Source organism: Heloderma suspectum, chromosome 4 (assembly GCF_057233095.1).
Source record: "Heloderma suspectum isolate Gila_16-S chromosome 4, 16-S_ref, whole genome shotgun sequence".
In the NCBI taxonomy this organism is placed as follows: domain Eukaryota; kingdom Metazoa; phylum Chordata; class Lepidosauria; order Squamata; family Helodermatidae; genus Heloderma; species Heloderma suspectum.
The window spans coordinates 308,175,479-308,193,048 of record NC_139461.1 but is presented as its reverse complement, the minus strand read 5'-3'; the positions used below and the strand labels follow the sequence as shown (position 1 = coordinate 308,193,048).

The 17,570-nt window shown below is 49.3% G+C and overlaps 1 protein-coding gene across 2 annotated transcripts in view; it reads right to left on the bottom strand.

Moving 5' to 3' along the window:
* The window catches only part of ZNF512B (zinc finger protein 512B), a 51,763-nt gene that overhangs the window by 18,352 nt on the left and 15,841 nt on the right, over positions 1 to 17,570 (bottom strand). The window contains exons 2-9 of one of the 2 annotated variants that reach the window (XM_084854411.1): positions 15,384 to 15,509; positions 13,556 to 13,635; positions 11,638 to 11,781; positions 8,874 to 9,052; positions 8,480 to 8,736; positions 7,467 to 7,538; positions 4,747 to 4,911; positions 1,500 to 1,624 (exon numbers count right to left, since the gene is read on the bottom strand). In XM_084854411.1, coding sequence (XP_084710537.1) covers positions 1,500 to 1,624; positions 4,747 to 4,911; positions 7,467 to 7,538; positions 8,480 to 8,736; positions 8,874 to 9,052; positions 11,638 to 11,781; positions 13,556 to 13,635; positions 15,384 to 15,509 — 1,148 coding nt within the window. The remainder of the gene's footprint in view (positions 1 to 1,499; positions 1,625 to 4,746; positions 4,912 to 7,466; positions 7,539 to 8,479; positions 8,737 to 8,873; positions 9,053 to 11,637; positions 11,782 to 13,555; positions 13,636 to 15,383; positions 15,510 to 17,570) is intronic. The other variant, XM_084854409.1, reaches the window with a different exon arrangement.

Here is a 17,570-nt window from a genome sequence, read left to right as displayed (position 1 = left end):
TTTCTGCATTTTTTTTGCCCTGAATCCAAACATGAAAAACATGACATCCAAGACAGAAGAGTAACAGATGGATTTGACATTTTCAAAAATGGGGGATCAACCATGGTTTCTTTCTTCATTCTAGCAGTCCGAGGGGCAGTCCCAGATGCAACCTGAAACCGCCACATCACCTTGTGGAGTCTAACTGGAATAGCTACCCCCCCCGCCCCCCCCCGACACACACTTCATCTTAACACTCTGACCATGCAGACTTCAGGACTTCAGCATCGTCAGCCCTTTTTTCCTCCTCTCCCCAAACCTGCTTTTTGTAACATCTTGCCCAATGAAGGAATCTGGAGGTCTTGAACGCACACACATTTTTTGAGACCTCGGCCTTTGCCTAATAAAGGTATCACCGTAATAGAGATTTTGGAATTTTTTTCTTATGGACAACCTTAAGGCTACCTTTGCTTTTAGAGGATGAAAATGTGCATGCAGCTCACAAATTCATCCCCCCACTCAACCCCCTGCCCCAAATTATCCCAGAGCAGGGGCTGCATATCTCACAACTCCCCAGTTCTGCAACAGAAATAAAGTATACAGATTTGAGTACTTTCCATGCTTCCAATTACTACTGTAGACGCAAAATCTGGGGTAGAATTTGGAATCCTAGTCCAGGTTTTTCCAGAAGGATGGTAAAGAAAGACTGGGAAGGGATCAGGGGAAAGACCTATAAGGAAACGGCAAGAGATTTGCCAGAGGACCACTCTGTGAATGGAGGAAGGGGTGGTGGGCTGACCCAACACCCCAACTGCCATTCTCCAAAAATAATATTTTCCAGGGCCAGGGGCCAGCCCAAGAATCTGACAAGAAATCAGAAAGAACAGATTAGCAATCCCCTCACTGTAGGAACTCAAACAACCCCATATATCTCTAAGTGGTCTTGGGACAAACTTTCAGTCTAGTGAAACTCTGGCCTGAAATGGGGTATTGGGGATTTAACAGCAAAAGAGACCTGGGGGGAAAACCACCTCTCCTCTTTTGTGTTTTGGGGTAAATTTCAGGGACAAGGAAGGAAACCTCATCAATCCTGTTCTAGGCTCTTCACTGCTACCATCTACCATTTTTCATACCCCAGAATGCCCTGGGACATTCCAGGATGTTCTGGAAATAAAAATGGTGGGAAGTGGCAGGGAAGAGCACAGGCGAGTTTCATGCCTCCTGCAGGGAAGAGCACAGGCAAGTTTCATGCCTCCCGCTCTCAAAATTCTTCCCTCGAAAGCAGCCAAAAGGGCACACTTCCACGGATTGTGAGTGGGGTTACAAAAATGGGGGGGGGGGGATTTTGATCAGCACTGCTTGGAACTGCAGGACAGAGTTTCTAGGAGGGATGGTGTAACATCCAGCCAGGTTGGAGGCTGAACACCTCTCTCTACTGGCATGAATCTGGGCAGCCCTGAGATGTTTGCTTGTTTGTCTCCTGTTTGTCATTTCTAATTTCAAAGTGTGCGGCATCCTACTTTTTGGCAGACTTCCATGTGCTTTTTGAGACCGAGGATCGTCTTCCTGGTTATCATGCTGCAGGTTGGGCAGGCGACCTCCCCTTTCTCGTTGATCGTCCGCTGCCACTGCTCCTCCGGGCTTGCTGGAGAAGGGGAAAGACCGGCCCGGGATTCAGGCAAGAGGAAGCCAAGACGGACAGCAGGGAAATGCAACTTTGTTTTGGGCCCAGAGCTAAACCTAGGTACTCTAGAGCGAGCTTCAGGTGATGGAGGTGACCCCACCTCTTTGCATGTGATAAGTAAAGCCAGGGTGGGGGGGAGGGTGCACTTTAAAGCACGAAAATGAATCCCCCCACCAATCCCTAAACCAGGGATTACCAATTGCCAGGGATCAGGGGGACCACACCGCCCTCCCCTGGGACCCACCAGGGCCATCCTCCATTGCTGCCGAAATTGCTTCTGAATTTGCTGCTGCAGCAGTGGCAAAAAACCAGCAATTTTTCCGAGGAAATACAGTGAGGGAAGAGCAAAGTGGGTGCTCTTACCCTGGGGCTACAGCTCCTCCTTTAAGGTTTTTTTTTAAGGTGCAGACAGCAGTTCCACGGGGACCTGAACTGGCAACCAGAGTTTTTTTTGTAGCCCAAGGTGGGTCCACCTTCGTCATGACAGCAGCGGGGCCACTGCAGCCCCTATTCAAAATAGAGCCCTGCCACCCCACACTTGCCATTCTTTTTTTCAAACTCTGACATGAGGCCGCTGGTGACACATTAAGGGCCCAATCCTATGAGATCTGCCCTTGATACCTGTGAGCCTCTGAACTCGAGGCTTCTGAATATCCAGTGCAAGGCAGGAGGTGCACGGAGGCAATCGTCATGTCTGCGCCCTGCATTTTCGCTAGACGGGCGATTTTGCTCATCTAGCTGGTGCTCTGCAGAGCGGGAGCGGAGAAGGCTGGGGTGGCTGGAGGATTCTTCGTAAGCCAGCTGCCCTGGTCTCCTCCCCTCCTTGCCCACCGAACTGCCCCCTTCTACGAGCAGCTGGCACGGTTTTCTCCACACCGGCTGCGAGGGGGAGGGGGCGGGGAGCTCGGGCTCCTGGGACTGAGCGCTGTCCCTGGCCTCAGTTCCAGGAATCTGAAAAAGCCTATAGAATCATAGTATAGTAGGGCTGGAAGGGTCCTACAAGGCCATCGAGTCCAGCCCCCTGCTCAATGCAGGAATCCAGGTCAGAGCATCCCTGACAGATGGCTGTCCAGCCTTGTCTTGAATGCCTCCAGTGTGGGAGAGCCCACTATGGCCCCCCAGACGCTATCTAGCGGCCATAGGATTGCTCTCCCCATGTATCATATAAATAGGCCCTGAGAATGCCACCCAGAAAACAGAATGGCTACTAGTCATGATGGTTATTTATTACCTCCGCTATAAGGGGCAGTATGTCTCTGTATACCAGTTGCTGGACAGCATGAGCAGGAGGGTGCTAACGCACTCATGTCCTGCTTGTGGGCTTCCCATTGGGGCATCTGGTTGGCCACTGTGAGAAAAGAATGCTGGACGAGGTTGGCCTCTGGCCTGATCCAGCATGGCTCTTCTTATGCTCTTCTATACTATTTGCCTCAAAATCTTGTTTTCCGGTTGCAAGCCGCCCTGAACTTTTGGGATAGGGTAGGTTAAAAAAAAAAGAATACATCTTTTAAATAATAATACTTGACCTTCCCTAAGATAACCCTTCTCAAGCAAAGGGACACAGGGCTTGGGAGCAGCCTCATAAAGAGTTCCATCCTGAAGCATAATACACCACCTGGACTAATGCGGGCAGTCAATGGCTGACTACTGGTGATGGGAGCTGTGTTTACAGACATGGCTCGACATGAGGCTGCGTAGCCAAAAGAGGCAGAGTTCTTGCTCCGTGATCTCACAAGCAAACATGGGCCTGGCCTTGTTCCCATTGTAGCGTAGAAGACTAGGCCAAAGTGATGCCTGCTGAGTTGTTTATTTGACCAGCCTCACATTGCTCAGAGATCCAAAAAGCTGGGAACGTGGATCGGCTGGAAGAGGCTGCAGCTGTGTTTACTTGGAACATCCTGCCTTCTTCAAGCCAGTAAAGAGATCCCCAGAGAAGCATGCTTTTGCTTGGCTCCCGTACTGCCTTCTCATGCTCCCGATGTCTTACTTGCCAGCACTTGAAAATCCAGAGGAGGTGATCTGAGAGACACTTCACACATCCCCTAAGCCAGCTGTCCCTTCCAGATGTACTGGACTACAACCCCGTCATCCTCAGCAATGGGAGTTGTAGTCAGACAGACAGAGAGCAAGATTGGGGAAGGTTGCCCTAAGTTAACAGGACTTTCCTTTTTTAAAGTTGGAGACAGAAAGTAGCCAAGTTTCAATCACTAAACACACACCAGAAACAGCATGTAGGCATGTTCAAATGGCCAGGTTTGTCATTCATACATATATATATATAATATATATATGCAGTATGCATGGATCCAGTGACTGGTAAGACTAATGTTATTTATTTTTTTATTCATATATATATATATATATATATATATATATATATATATATATATATATGAAAACATTAGTCATATCCAGTCACTGGATCCATGCAAACTGCAGGGAAAACGGCCATTTAAAAGTGCATGCCATTCACAATTGGTGCGTTTAGTGTTTTTTGCTGTTTAAATCTGAATGCTTATTGCAGTACCTTATCTGAAAATACGAACCAGCAGGGCAGAGATTTCCACCCAAGCCTCCTACTGGAAGCCTGGTACTCTAGCCACTGTGCTACATTGGGCTATTTAGCCAAGATTTCACAGCAGTGCCATTTCACACATTGCGTGTGTGATGCCAGCCCAGATTTGCCACTAGTGTGCTTTCATTGGGGTGCTGCAGCCAATCCCAGGTCCCCTTAATGAGCATGCATGTGTGATACACACATCTGCAAACACCTGTTTGTAACTTTTAAATTTTGACACGTTCAGTTGCATGCATAAACAACTGCACCTAAGAAATTATAATTTCTGGAGAAACTCAATAATCTGGGGCAGGGATAAGCAGCCTGGGTGCCCTCCTGGTGTTTTGGACTACAATTCCCATCACCCATAGCCCTTGGCCATGCTGGCTGTGGCTCTTGGGAACTGTCATCAAAAAACCTGCAGGGCACCAGGTGGCCTAACGCCTGATCTAGGGAAACGGCACAACATTCCAAAGACCCTTTTTCAGAGGCCACATCGAATGCAGCCTCCAGCTGAATGGCCCACCTGTCGTCGAAGAAGCTGCCGCAGCTGTCGACACCACCTCCTTTTTCATACTGGATCCCAGCAGCTTCTTTTTCTGCTCGTCGTTGTTGCTGCTGCTGCTGCTCAGGGCTGCCTCTAGTTTCTTTGCTCGGTGTGCTTTTGCCTTGTCTTCTGCTTTCGCCAGCCCTGTAGAAGAGCGGAGGGTGGGGTGTTTTGAAAGGGAACAGAAGGGATCTTAGAAGCTGGGATAGTGTACTGCAGCCTTCCCCAACCTGGGTGCTTTCCTGATGTGTCGGACTATGAACTTCCTAAGCCCCAGACCACATGGCTATGCTGGCTGGGAATCATGGAATTTGTAGTCCAACACACGGTCCTACAACTCCGAGCATGCCTTATGCTGGCTGGGGAATGCTGGGAGATGTAGGACTTTTTTTCTGTCTAAATATGCATAGGATTGGGCCCTAAGAGACTGAGGTACAAATCAGGTTCTCATCTCCTCTCTGCCACGGACCAACTAGGGGGGACCTCAAACAAGCCAGTCACATAACCACATCTCCCTCCAACTGCAAAATGGGGATGGTAATATTGATCTGCCTGGTGAGATTTGTTGTGAGGCAGCAAGATAATGCCCATGAAGGGCTTTGAATAGCATACTATTTAAATGCTAAGCATTATTAGGATAAGCCAGGGGTTCTAAAATTCTGGTCTGCAGACCAGTGGTGGTCTGCGAGTTCCATTCGGGTGGTCTGTGGAAAGGTTGTGGAACAGTTGAGAAGATTGGTCCTTGGCCCTGAACTTGACTGATTTTGTCTGACAATGGAGATCCAAGGCATTCTGATCAGGGCCAGATTATCGAACAGGCTAACTAAGGCCCAGGCGTAGGGTCCGTAATTTTCATAATATTACGAAATATTATTTCGTAATATTATTCGGGGGATGGACTGAGAACTGCTGGTATACGGATTTTTTTGAAAGGACTTTACGAAGAGAGTAGGTGTGTTCCAGTGGGGAATGCAGACATCACAGCCCAGTGGCTCACCCCACGTCGACACACCAACGCCTGCAAACTCCAGCTGTCAGATCAGATCAGAAACAGCTGTCAGGCTGCACATAGACAAGCGCCTGCGAATGGCCAGCATAAAGCCCTGGAGGGCTGGAGAGCCATGGAAGAGTGCAGAGCAAAGGGACAGAGATAAACATGTAAATGGATGCGTTTTCTCATATGTGTGCCCCCTGTCCAAAAATAGGTGTTACCCTTGCCCAGGGCATGGTCTGCAGGCACATGAGGCAGCCCCCTTGCTGAAGCTAAGCAGGTCTAGGTCTGGCTTGGAGGGGAGACCACCTGAGAACCACATGTGGCCACCTTGAGTTCCATGATGGAAGAAAGGGGGGATCTAAATCTAATAATACATAAATTGCCACACCCATTCTTCTGCAAGGTTTTGCCCCCCTTGCCTCTTTCTTTCTTTCTTTCTTTCTTTCTTTCTTTCTTTCTTTCTTTCTTTCTTTCTTGTCCTACCTCTGCTCTTGCCCACCACTGTGAGCATTTACATTATAACTTCCTTGGGGAAAGGGTCTGTCTTTTAGGCTTATGTTAGTCTGTGAAGTGCAATGGATATTGACGGAGAAAAGCGAAATCAGGGACTCATAGCCACACTGCAGGGTGGCTGCTTCCTGATCACTGCTGTAGCTGTAGACTCAAGGTCTTTTATCGAGGGATTAGTCACCCCTTAACACCGTAGCTACGATATTGCATGGGCTTCTCCTAGGCTGCCCGGAAAGCTGCTACATCATAATGGGAGGCTGCTTGGACGAGGATTGGGGGGGTTGGACATCCACGAACAGGCAGCCACCAGATGGTGAAACAAGCAGCATCAGCAGCAAAATATTGCAGTGTGTGTGCGTGCGGGGCATTTCAGTCCCCACTTTTGCCCCGGACAAATTTCAAGCTGCAAGTTCTCAGGAGAGGACTTTTGCCTCAAATCTAGGATGAAAGCAGGGGTGTTGAACCTTTTCAGCCTGAGGTCCAGATTCAATTTCAGAGAAGCTTTCGGGGGCCGTGTTCTGGTGGTGGACAAGCCTGATGGTAAAACTGAGCGGGGAGAAAGGCAAAGGGGCTGAGGCCAAAACACCAAAAATACCAGCATATCTTAGCTTGAAGCTCTTAGGAGGGACATTTTGACCTTTTAGAATGGGGAAAAACTGCACAAAACCTGGGAAACCGCCAGCCAACTGGGGGTAGGGGGAAAGGCAATGGGGCCAGGGGGCTGGCCATCTGGGAACCCCAGGGGGCTGGATTGGGACCCCAGGCAGGCCAGACTTGGCCCACGGGCCTGGGGGTCTGCACCCCTAACATAAGGCATGAGAGCTTACCCTGGTGTCTTGTTAAAGCCTTGTCATGACACAGTATAGAGAGAAACCCACTGGGTTTCCAAACTGTGGTCCTGGGAACCCTGGAGTTTCCCTATGACTAAGTCAGTCCTGTAAGACCTTCTGCCCACCACAGCTGATGTTCCGCTGAAAGGTGCTGCCATTTGGGGTGCACTCTCAGTTCCTGCAAGGAACAGTGAGGCCCCACAGGCCAGCTGAGGGCCCAGCTTGAACCGAATGTGCTGCCGAGAACGTCTCCTCTGCAACATGCAAAGGGCTCTATGGCAGAAGAGGTGACGTGGAAGGGGTGGCCCCTGCAAGTAGGAAGTTCCAGATGCCCTGCACTGAGACGAGGCCAGCTCTTCCTTTACCTTTCAGTCCAAAGGTTCCCGAGATGGACGGCTGCTCCCCAGTAAACTTCTTAGGAGTTTTCTGTTTCCTTCCTAACTCAAAAAGGAGAAAACAGAAATAAAAATTTGGTCAAACACCTGCATGGTAAGTTCAGTGTGCACCACCCCTATCTACACAAAGCTACTTATTCCTGCTAAGTACGTTTGCCAACGGTGGCCTGTTTTGCCTAATTTATTCAGCAGCTTCTTGCCCTAAAGAGAATAAGCACAGTGCTGAAGTCTTATTCCAGGCCACAGAAAGTCCTGCTTAGCCTCTCGCTGGCTTCTCGGATTTTGCCAAGCACTGCCCATACACTTTCAAGCTTATCAACACAGTCATAAGAGCTAGAAACTTGCATATGTGGCCAAGAGGCAGCAGAGCGACCCATCTTCAAAGGAGGCTGCCCATCACATCTCAGCATGACTCACCACTCTGGGCTTGCTTCCTCCCCGGAAGGAGACATCCAGATCAGGGACTCATGTAGAAATCCAAAGTGTGGCCTTCTTAGGGGGTGGCTAAATCTAACCCTTGCACACTCTAAAACAGGGGTGCAATTCCTCAGGCCCAGGGGCTGCATCTGACACTCTGGGGTTCCCCCAAAGGCCATGCCCCCTTTCTCCTGGCTCAGCCCCTTTTCCCCCAACCACCAATTGTTTGGTGGTTTCCCGGCTTTAGTGTGTTTTTGTGTCCCCCCACCCACTTCTAAAAGGCTGAAATGCCTCTCCTAAGGCTTAGTTGCTGGCAGTAAGAGGTTCAAGCTAAAATATGCTGCAATTTTTTGGTTCTGCCCTTCTGCCTTTGGCTCCACTCACCACTGGAATGCGGCCCTGGGAGCTTTTGCAAAATGGAATTTGGGCTGAAAGAGGCTCTGCACCTCTGCTCTAAAAGTAAACCACTTTCAGGTCTAAGAGTCATGTGTACTCCCAGCTTGAAACAGGAGTGGGAATGGGGGCTTCAGCTACCCAAAGCCTAGGAAACACTGCTGTCGTCTTACTGTGCTTCATCCTCTCGGGGTCTTCCTCCTGCACCACGGCCTGCCTGCTGGCCTGCTGTTTCGAGCCTCTGCCGCCCGATGGCTGGGCAGCTGGGGTAGCCGCCGCCCCGCCGCCTCTGGCTGCCGTTGTTTGGAACTCTTTGCCACCCTGGCTGACGGCCGCGCACTCCCCGTTCTCAGGGCGTTGCAGGGCAATGGCCTTCTCCACCTTTGCCTGCTTGGGATGGATGGTGGGGGAAGCCGAACCCTCGGCAGCTCTAGGGCAAAGCACAGAGGGCTGGTTTAAAGTGGAGTCAATGCATCGAGGCCTTCCTTACGTCTGACCACCTCCTTCCACCCCACCTCCACGCGGGGGCTGCCCCTCTTCTCTGCCCCACGGGCCACAGGCCGATACCTTTTCTTGCCCCCGCCCTTGCCGGCAGCTTTCTGCACTTTGTTTTCCACCGGGGGGGCCATGGCTGGCAATGGCCTGTCCAGATGGTTCCAGAGGCGGTGCTTTTCCAGCTGGGTTTTGGATGTGAAAGCGGCTTCGCAGTACGGGCAGGGGAAGGTCCGTTTCTCCACAATGGTGCCCTGCACGAGGGGAGGAAGAGGGGGAAAGAAATGGAACCGGGGCAGAGAGGAAAGGGAACCCCTCGGTCTTCCAGCAGAGAGGAAAGGGAACCCTTCGGTCTTCCAGCCGAAATATAGGGCTCTGGATATACTGCACTACAAACGAGGGCAGTCACTTGATAATCTTAATTGATTGAGGGCGTGATACTATGTACTTGCTGGGGAATGCTAGGAGTTGAAGGACTTCTTTCTGTCTAAGCATACACAGGATTGCACCCAAACTGCATGAGTTTTAAGCCACTCAATTGGCATGCCTTTGCATAGAAATAAAACAGAAGTTCTGAACCACAACCAAGCATTCTTTCTTCAGGTTATATCCAATGGTGTCAGTCAACCAGCTCAGGGGTGGCCCTCCAGATCTTTTGGCCTACAATTCCCATCAGTCCTAGCCAGCATAGCGAATGGTGTGGGATGATGGGAGCTGTAGGCCAAAAGATCTGGATGGCCACAAGCTGCCCACCCCTGCACTCGTGCAAAGTTCTACCATTTGCAACGCCCCCGACCCCCCGTTGTGAAAGTGTCATAGAATCATAGAATCATCGGGTTGGAAGGGGCCTACAAGACCATCGAGTCCAACCCCCTGCTCAGTGCAGGAAGCCTGATTCCCAGGCAGTCTCCCATCCAAGTGCTAACCAGGGCTGACCCTGCTTAGCTTCCAAGATCAGACGAGACCGGGCGCATCCAGCCCAAGACTGCCAACACAGAGAATAATTTTACATTAGATATAAGTCCTTATTTTTAGTAGAGGCATGCATGTCACAGCAGGCACCTCCTCAGAAGAGGTATTCCTCCCTGGGTAAGAGGGAGAAGGGGGGATGCCCTTTCTAAGATGGCACATGCCACTCATGAGTTTGCATGTACTTATATTAAAAAGAATTAAGAATTTTTTAAACAATTCTGCTGCCTCATTCATCGGGGGCACCTTTTAAAATCAACCGATGGATTATTATCTTTTAATAGGGCTGCAACATCTGTTCACAGGACTCTGTCTTCTGCCTGGTGTTCTTCTACATTTTTATATATGACAAATCTGCAGATGACACAAAGCTGGGAGAACTAGCTAATACCACAGAAGACAGAATCAAAACTCAGCATCAAAATGATCCTGAGAGGCTGAGCCAAAACCAGCAAGATTAATTTCAGCAGAGGTAAATGTAAAGACCTGCATGTAGGTCCAAAAAAATAATTTTGAAAAATCAAAGGCTTACAAGTATAGGGTTAGGGAGACCTGCCTTGGCAGTAGGATGTGTGAAAAGGATCTTAGGATTTTAGTTGATCACAAGCTGAACGTGAGCTGGCAGTGTGATGCGGCTGAACTACAGTGTCCACATCACAGAAAGTCATAAGCCCTCTTCCCGCCTTCTCCAACATGTGAGGGCTAAAACAGGGGGCAGGGGCAGAGCCACACATGATGGCCCCACCCTCAAAATCCCTGTGCATGCCAGCACTGGCCCATCACATCCCTGGTCTTCTCGTCTTCAGAAGAAAGCTCTGCAGGGAAGTTCTACTCATATTCCATTGTACACGAGCAGGACTCTGTGTGATCAGGGGCCCTGACAAAGCAGTCCCCAAGCTCCCTCCACAATCTCACAAGCTGGATTCCATCATCTGCACCAGGCATTTCCTTCACCCTTCTAAATGGAAACTTTCAACCTTAAGAGCTAAAAGCATGCATTTTTTTTTTTAACATGAAACCCAAGATCCTTGGGATGCTGCCTTCCACACTCAAAAGCAATCTCTTCACCTGTGCTGTAGGACCACAGAATCACAGTATACAGATCACCCTGCAGATTTAAACAGACCAGCCGCATACGTGGGAACTCCCTATTTTTCATCTGTAATATTTAATATTTCTCTTCCAATTTTCTTCCTACATTACCTCTTGCAAACATATGGCATATCAATAAAAAAAAACCCAAAAGAATGTACACCCGCAGTAAAAGAAACAGGACAGAAAAATGCCACTGAAACCTTCCCTGAAGAAGCTAATTAAGAACTTAAACGTTTGCAGAAACCTGCATGAGCAGGAAAGCCCAGCGAAAGAGGATAATTGGACTTGGTGGGTCTCCTTTGGCAGGGCGTGCCACAACTGTGGAGACACAGCTAGGAAGCCTTGCTCCAATCTCTCTCTCTTCTCACTCTCTCATTCTTATGAGTAGAGGGAGAGGGTTTATAGGGGAGATGTTGTACATTAAAGTATACTGAAAGTGGGTCAGATAGACGTTTGCACGACCAAGGATTATGGATGTGTATTCATGTATACAGAGTAGAAGTGTGAAGGCTTGGGGGGGAAAAAGAGAAAAAAATGGTGGTGGTGGGGAGAAAAATTAGGGAAAAAACACATTTCTTTCCCAGAGATTTTTGGAAAATTGGGGGGGCAGGGACAGTTTTTTCCCCTAATTTTTCTGGATTGTTTTCAAAGCCTTCCCATCTCTAATATAGACTCCTAGAAAGGCAGCAAAGCTTTGACAGGGTTAAATGAAAACAAGGTTAGCAGGACATATCTGACATCAAAAATAATACAGTTGTAAAGATGGAACACAGACCTCTCTCTTCCTTACCCCTTGACAGCGCTGGTAGTGGTATTTCAGACCGCAGATGCTGGGGAATTCCAGCCAACAACCTGAATTGGGGCATTTCACCCTGGAATGGGCCTTGAACTCATCTTTCCACTGGTTCATCAATGGCAGCTGAGAGAAGGGGGAACATCCACGTAGAACAGAGCAAAGAGAGAAAGAAAAGAGAAAAAGAACAGAAAGGTTCACTTCACTGAAAAGGGATGAGAATAGAACTCCCAAAGGGGTGTGACGGCAGTTACTGGGTCTCGCTTGCAGGCTGTGCAATCAGCTGTTTACCAAATTCAAACACACACACACAGGAAGTGCATGACAGGATGACATCATCAAAGCACACAACTGTTTGACCCCCCATCTCGGCTCGTGTAGAGCACGGGGGGCTCAGGCTCTCTGGGGCAGTTTGCAGGCGGGCCTGGCCTCTGCTGTGTTGCAGCGCCACCCCTGCTGATGGCTAGAGCAGTCTGCTGTGTCTCCCAGCTGGGATCAGGATACAGAGGAATCCATCTGGATGGAAGGAGGCAACCCCAGAGCGGGGACTCATGCAGAGACGCAATGGGGAGCATCCTCTGGGACTGGGCAATTCTGTTCTGTCAGGAGTTTCTCCTACATCAGGAATGACTGTGTGATCCAATCCCACCCAATGCAGAGAGGCAACAGATACTCTCTCAATGGAGAAGGAAGAAAAGGCCAGAGCAGTGAATGATGCAGAGACCCAGCAGGCACCCTCCCCTGGATTCCAAGGAGCCTTTAACTCAGTCATCGGTTAATATATATCGCGGCCCAGCAGCTATCCCCTCATGGCACACACCATTTAGGAATGGCTGCTCGAACGCAAAGGAGCTGTGCTGCAGGGACAGCTCCCGCTGCCCTTCCCGGCTGAGTAACATCTGCTCCTTGCCACCCATGCAGCAAACAGCTGGAAGGCCGATTTTGTCAAGCCACATTTCATCCAGTCCCTGCAGCCTACGGCAATCTACAGCATGCTGGCTGGGGGTGATGGGAGTTGGGAGGATGCCAGGTTGGGGAAGTCTGATGTAGAGAATAACTTGAGCACTGTCATTCTCACTGTCCGGCCTACCCAGAGCTCCTCTACCTGAGGGATCTGCTACAGTCAATCTACCTGATCTCCTCCTTACCTGCTGTGGTGTGCAGCTGAGCTTCTCTAACTGTGAGCCCCCACTAGCAAAGGGCCCTCTGGTGGACCCGCACTGACACCACAGACCCCCACCCCCCCAAATGGGCTTGCAGCGGTGGTAGGTGGCAGTGCCGCGATACACCAGTTGCCCTCTCTTGTATTTACCCACAATGCCCCAGCACAGCAACCCCCAGGGGCAATGTGGGAAATTTAAAATGGCAGCTGCCTACCACGGCCACTCACTAAGCCCCGAACACACAGAAGGAGCAGGTGGGAGGGCCCAGGGCAGGGTCAGCGACCCATCAGTGGGTCGCTGACACTGGGCCTGCAGCCACAGATACAATAATAGACAAAGGAGAGCTTAGGGGTGCAAGCAGCATGCAGTTGCATGAGATCCACTCCCCTGGAGCCTCTAAGTCATTCATGCCGCCCATTTTTATTGGGAAGTCATGGCTGGGGCACCACCTGCATGCAGTCACCCATCCTGTAGTGCAGGGGTGGGCAGCGCCTGACCTGTAGGCCGCCTCCGGCCTGCCATGGCCATTCGTGCAGCCCCCCCCCACCAGTCCCTGCTGCCACCATGAGTGCTGCTGCCACTGCCAAACCCTGAAACCCCGGGGTTTCTGCTGGGAAATACGGAGCACGAGGAGCAGAACTGGGTTCCCACCAAACAGCTGTAACACCCTGACTTGCTCCGGCTCGCCTTCCTATCCTGCAGTTACCAGAAAAGATGAAGCATATTAAAAATCTTACAGGAATATCCTTCAGGGCCTGGCTGTCTGCCTTTGGTCTCCCTTTCCTTTTGCCTTCTGTTTTATCATTGGTTGCATTTCCTGCAAAGAGAGGAGGGCGCATGTGAAATGACAAGGCGGCTTAGATCAACACATCTGTTAACCTGATGTCTTGTTGGATGCCTACTGATTTAAAATCCTTTCCGTAGTCCCAGCAGTGGCCACATAGATCTGTGTCCCATTCTTGTCAACAAGCAAGCAAAAAAGCCCCGGCAAATCTGTGCTGTTGGATGGGCACATGTTCAAACAAAAGGCAAAAATCACCTCTCTGGCCCTCTCGTGCTCTTTATTCGCACAGGCGAATGCTGCCGGTGCTGCAGTAGAGGAAGTGGAAGAGGGGTAGGTTTGAAACTGAAGATAACATTCTACCAAAGTTAAGGCTTGCATTGAAACAGTGGAGGCTGGTGGCTCCGATTTCAGTGGGGCTGCAAATCCATTCTGGGTTTCAGTCAGAACCAGCCAGAACTCTAAATGAGCTATCCAGGATGCTGAACCTATTTTGGGGATAGGGTTCAGCACCTTGGATAGCTCCTTTAGAGTTCAGGCTGAAACCCAGAGCAGATTCAGTGCCCCACTGACCAGAACATTCATTTATCAAGTGCCCCTCTACAGGCTCTCTAGCTGTTTACTTTTGAGCTGTGTGCAAGTGGCCTCTTGAAATTCTCCACTCCACTTGTGGGCAGAGAAATTTAGGAGATCATTTCTCCGAATTTCTCCAGGGAGAGGAGAAATTCTCCACCGTTTCTCCCAGCTAGGGCTCCCCATTGGGCGGGCCTGTAGCACAGCTTCTTTCTTTTTTCCTAAGGATTTTTGGGTGTTTTGTGCAGCAAGAGCATCGGCTATCTTGGCCCCAGTTTGCATCCACTGCAACGCAGGTGGGGGCAGTGTTGTGTCCGGCTCCAGGGATGAGGTGGAGTTTGTGCTCTGCCAAAATCAGTCCTCCAATTTCCTGAAAGTTTTCTCCCCCCATGAAAGAGGATTCCATTGTTCTGCCTCATTCAGGATGGTTTACAATGCATTTCTGTGGTGTTTCTGAGCTCACCTAATCACAGCTCGCCTCCCAGGCTGCCTCCACATCCAGATCTGAAAAAGGCCCATGGGAGGAATTACCTCATGGTGCCTTAAACTGGGCTTTAGTTGAAGTGTAGGAAGCTGAGGAGGCTACAGGCAGGCAGAGAGATGACTGTACAATGAAAGACAGGTCACTTATGCTCACTCCTCGGCCTCCTCCTAAGTAAGGGAAGCCGAAGAAACCCAAAGCCAAACCCATGAGAATGTCTCCAAAATTTCTTCACCATTGAATTTCTTCTTGAAAGCAATTTCTCTTCTATCAAATTGAATGAGAAGGGTCGAAAGAAACGTGGGAGAAATTTTCGGCACAGCACTAGTTTACTTCCCTTGCTGTGTGTGTACGTATGGCAGGGCTGCAGAACTTTAGCCCTGCAGGCCAAATCTGGACCTCCTGAGGTCCCTCTGATGGCCACACCCCCTTCTCTTGGCCACGCCCCCCGACCATCGATCATTTGGCAGTGTTCTGGCTTTTGTGGGTTTTCTAAAAGGCTGAAATGCCTCTCTTAAGGTTTTAACTACCGCAGGTAAGAGCTTTAAGCTGTAACATGCTAGTATTTGGGGTCCCTGCCCACTACTGGAATGCAGCCCCTGGGAGCTTCTCCAACATGGAAATTGACCCTCCAGCAGAAAGGGGTTCTGCACCTCTGAGCTAAGGTGTTTCTCCTGACTTCAAAGGATCCCCATCTGCTCCACCTGGAAAAAGTCCTGCGCTTCCTTACCCAGCCTTGGCTGCTCATATGCTGGGTTTATCTTCATCTCCGTCTTGTTGCTTTCTTTATCTGCGCTGGTCTTGCTAGATCCGGCAACCTTCTTTCCAACTCTGTAGGGATATGAGTCTGCCATGGCTAAAAGCAAAGGGAAGATGATCAAACAAACCGATTGCTCAACACGAGAGCAGGAACGGGGCTACACACTTTGCCATCCACATCAATGTGAGAGGGCTAATGCAGTCGTGCCACCCTTGGAGGCCTTCCTAGAAAAGGAGACTGGAAAAGATGGACCTTCAGTCTGATCCAGCAAGGCTCTTCTTACTTTGTTACAGAGGATCAGGGCATAATCCTATGCATGAAAAAGTCCTTGCTGGATGGGGAGTGCTGGGAGTTGTCTAAACACGCACAGGATTGCGCCTGTAGCCATTTTATGTTCCTTCTTATTTAGATGCTTCAGGAACACTACAGCACTGGTTAATTAAATATGTAGGGGGAAATATATCTCATGACCATATATTGTACATTTATTCATTTGCACTCTATGTCTGAGCGACAAGAGCAAACCTTTCTACAAAGTTTCATTGTTTTGTGGTGGATCCCACTGACTGCTTTGCCTGCAAAACATCCCAGGGTCAATCTCTACCATCTCAAGTTTTAAAATGATCAGGCAAAGGGTGATAGAGAAGTCCTCCCTCTGCCTGACACCCTGAAGATCTTGCTGCCAGTCAGTACAGATCAGCTTTCCCCAACTTGGAGCCCTCCAGCAACGGCCATGCCAGTTGTGGATCATGGGATCATGGGAGTTGTCATGGAACACATCTGGAGGATACCTGGTTGATGAAGACTAGAACTGATAACACTAAGTGTGCTGGATAAAACGTTTGACCTACGATGTGGCAGCTTCCCATGTTCTAGCTGTTTCCAAAGCTACTTGGAATCGATGGGCAATTTGAGTACAGATGTGGTTGAAGGGCCCCCCCCCCCATTAATTATAGAGCCATCCTCACCCTAGGTGCAAATGCAAAAGAAGTTATTTAAAATGTTTTCCTGGGTTCTTTGAAAGAGCTAGCAGATAAGAGGGTCCTCCTCTTTGCTTCATTTCTCATTTTCACTACAACAGATCAGGGATGGAGGAGGAGTGAATTTTAATGAGAAGATCTAGGCGATAACTTTCCAATTTTCCTTATTAATGGCAAGCCACTCTAAACAGCGAAATGTGAATCTTATCTAAATTCTCAGTATTAATCATTCCAGTGGTCTTTCCTATAAAATGATGGGCATCCCAAGGAGAGCCCCTCTGAAAATCTATCCCCGCCCCCCCGGCAAAAAAAAATTCACAGCAGCTTTGAGTGAAGGATGCCTTAATTCGGAGTTCATCAGCCTATGGTCCTCCATGGCCACAGCGGAGCTAAAGGCTTTACAGGATGAGGTTCCTGACGCGGAGCTCAGTAGCTTCCAGAGGAATGTGACGTGAGGATCTCAAGCTGCCTTTTAAACATAGCAACTTGCAAGTCCTAATGTTGCACAGAAAACATGTGGGTCATTTCATTAGACTTTGGGGTTCTGCTTGGTTCTGAGCACAGCATGGTGGCTGCTCATGCGGGGTCTGCTCCCATATGAACCTGCTTTATATTAAATAAAATCATTAGTTTATCTACCCCAATATGGCTGACTCCAGGGCTGGGAAGAAGGTAGATCTGGATCTACTAGTAGATTTCTGGATGATTTCCAGTAGATCAGCAAGGATTATTGACTGACAATTGTTTACAGGCTGTAGCTCAGTGGTAGAGGCCCTGCTTTGCATGCAGAAGGTTCCAGGTTTGATCCCCAGCCCCTCCAGGTAAGGCTTGAAAAACTCCTGCCTGGAACCCCAGAGCACCATTGCAGCCCATCAGCGTCGCCGATACTGGGCTAGATGGATCAAGGGTCTAACTCAGCATAAGGCAGCTTCCTACATTCAATAGCAGCAGCAACAAAATGACTCCCCTTCCTACCCTAAATTAGACTACAGAGACGACGTAAGTGTAAAGTAAACAGGTATGAATTGTTGTGTGGAAAGACTGTGAGATCCTTTCAGTTCAGGTACTCCAAACAAATTCCCAGGCTCAGAATCCTTCAATTCTAAGTCTACGTCTTTTGCACCAGGCTCCAATTGGTGGATCTCGGGATTCTAGTAAAAAAACTAAGGAGGAAAGG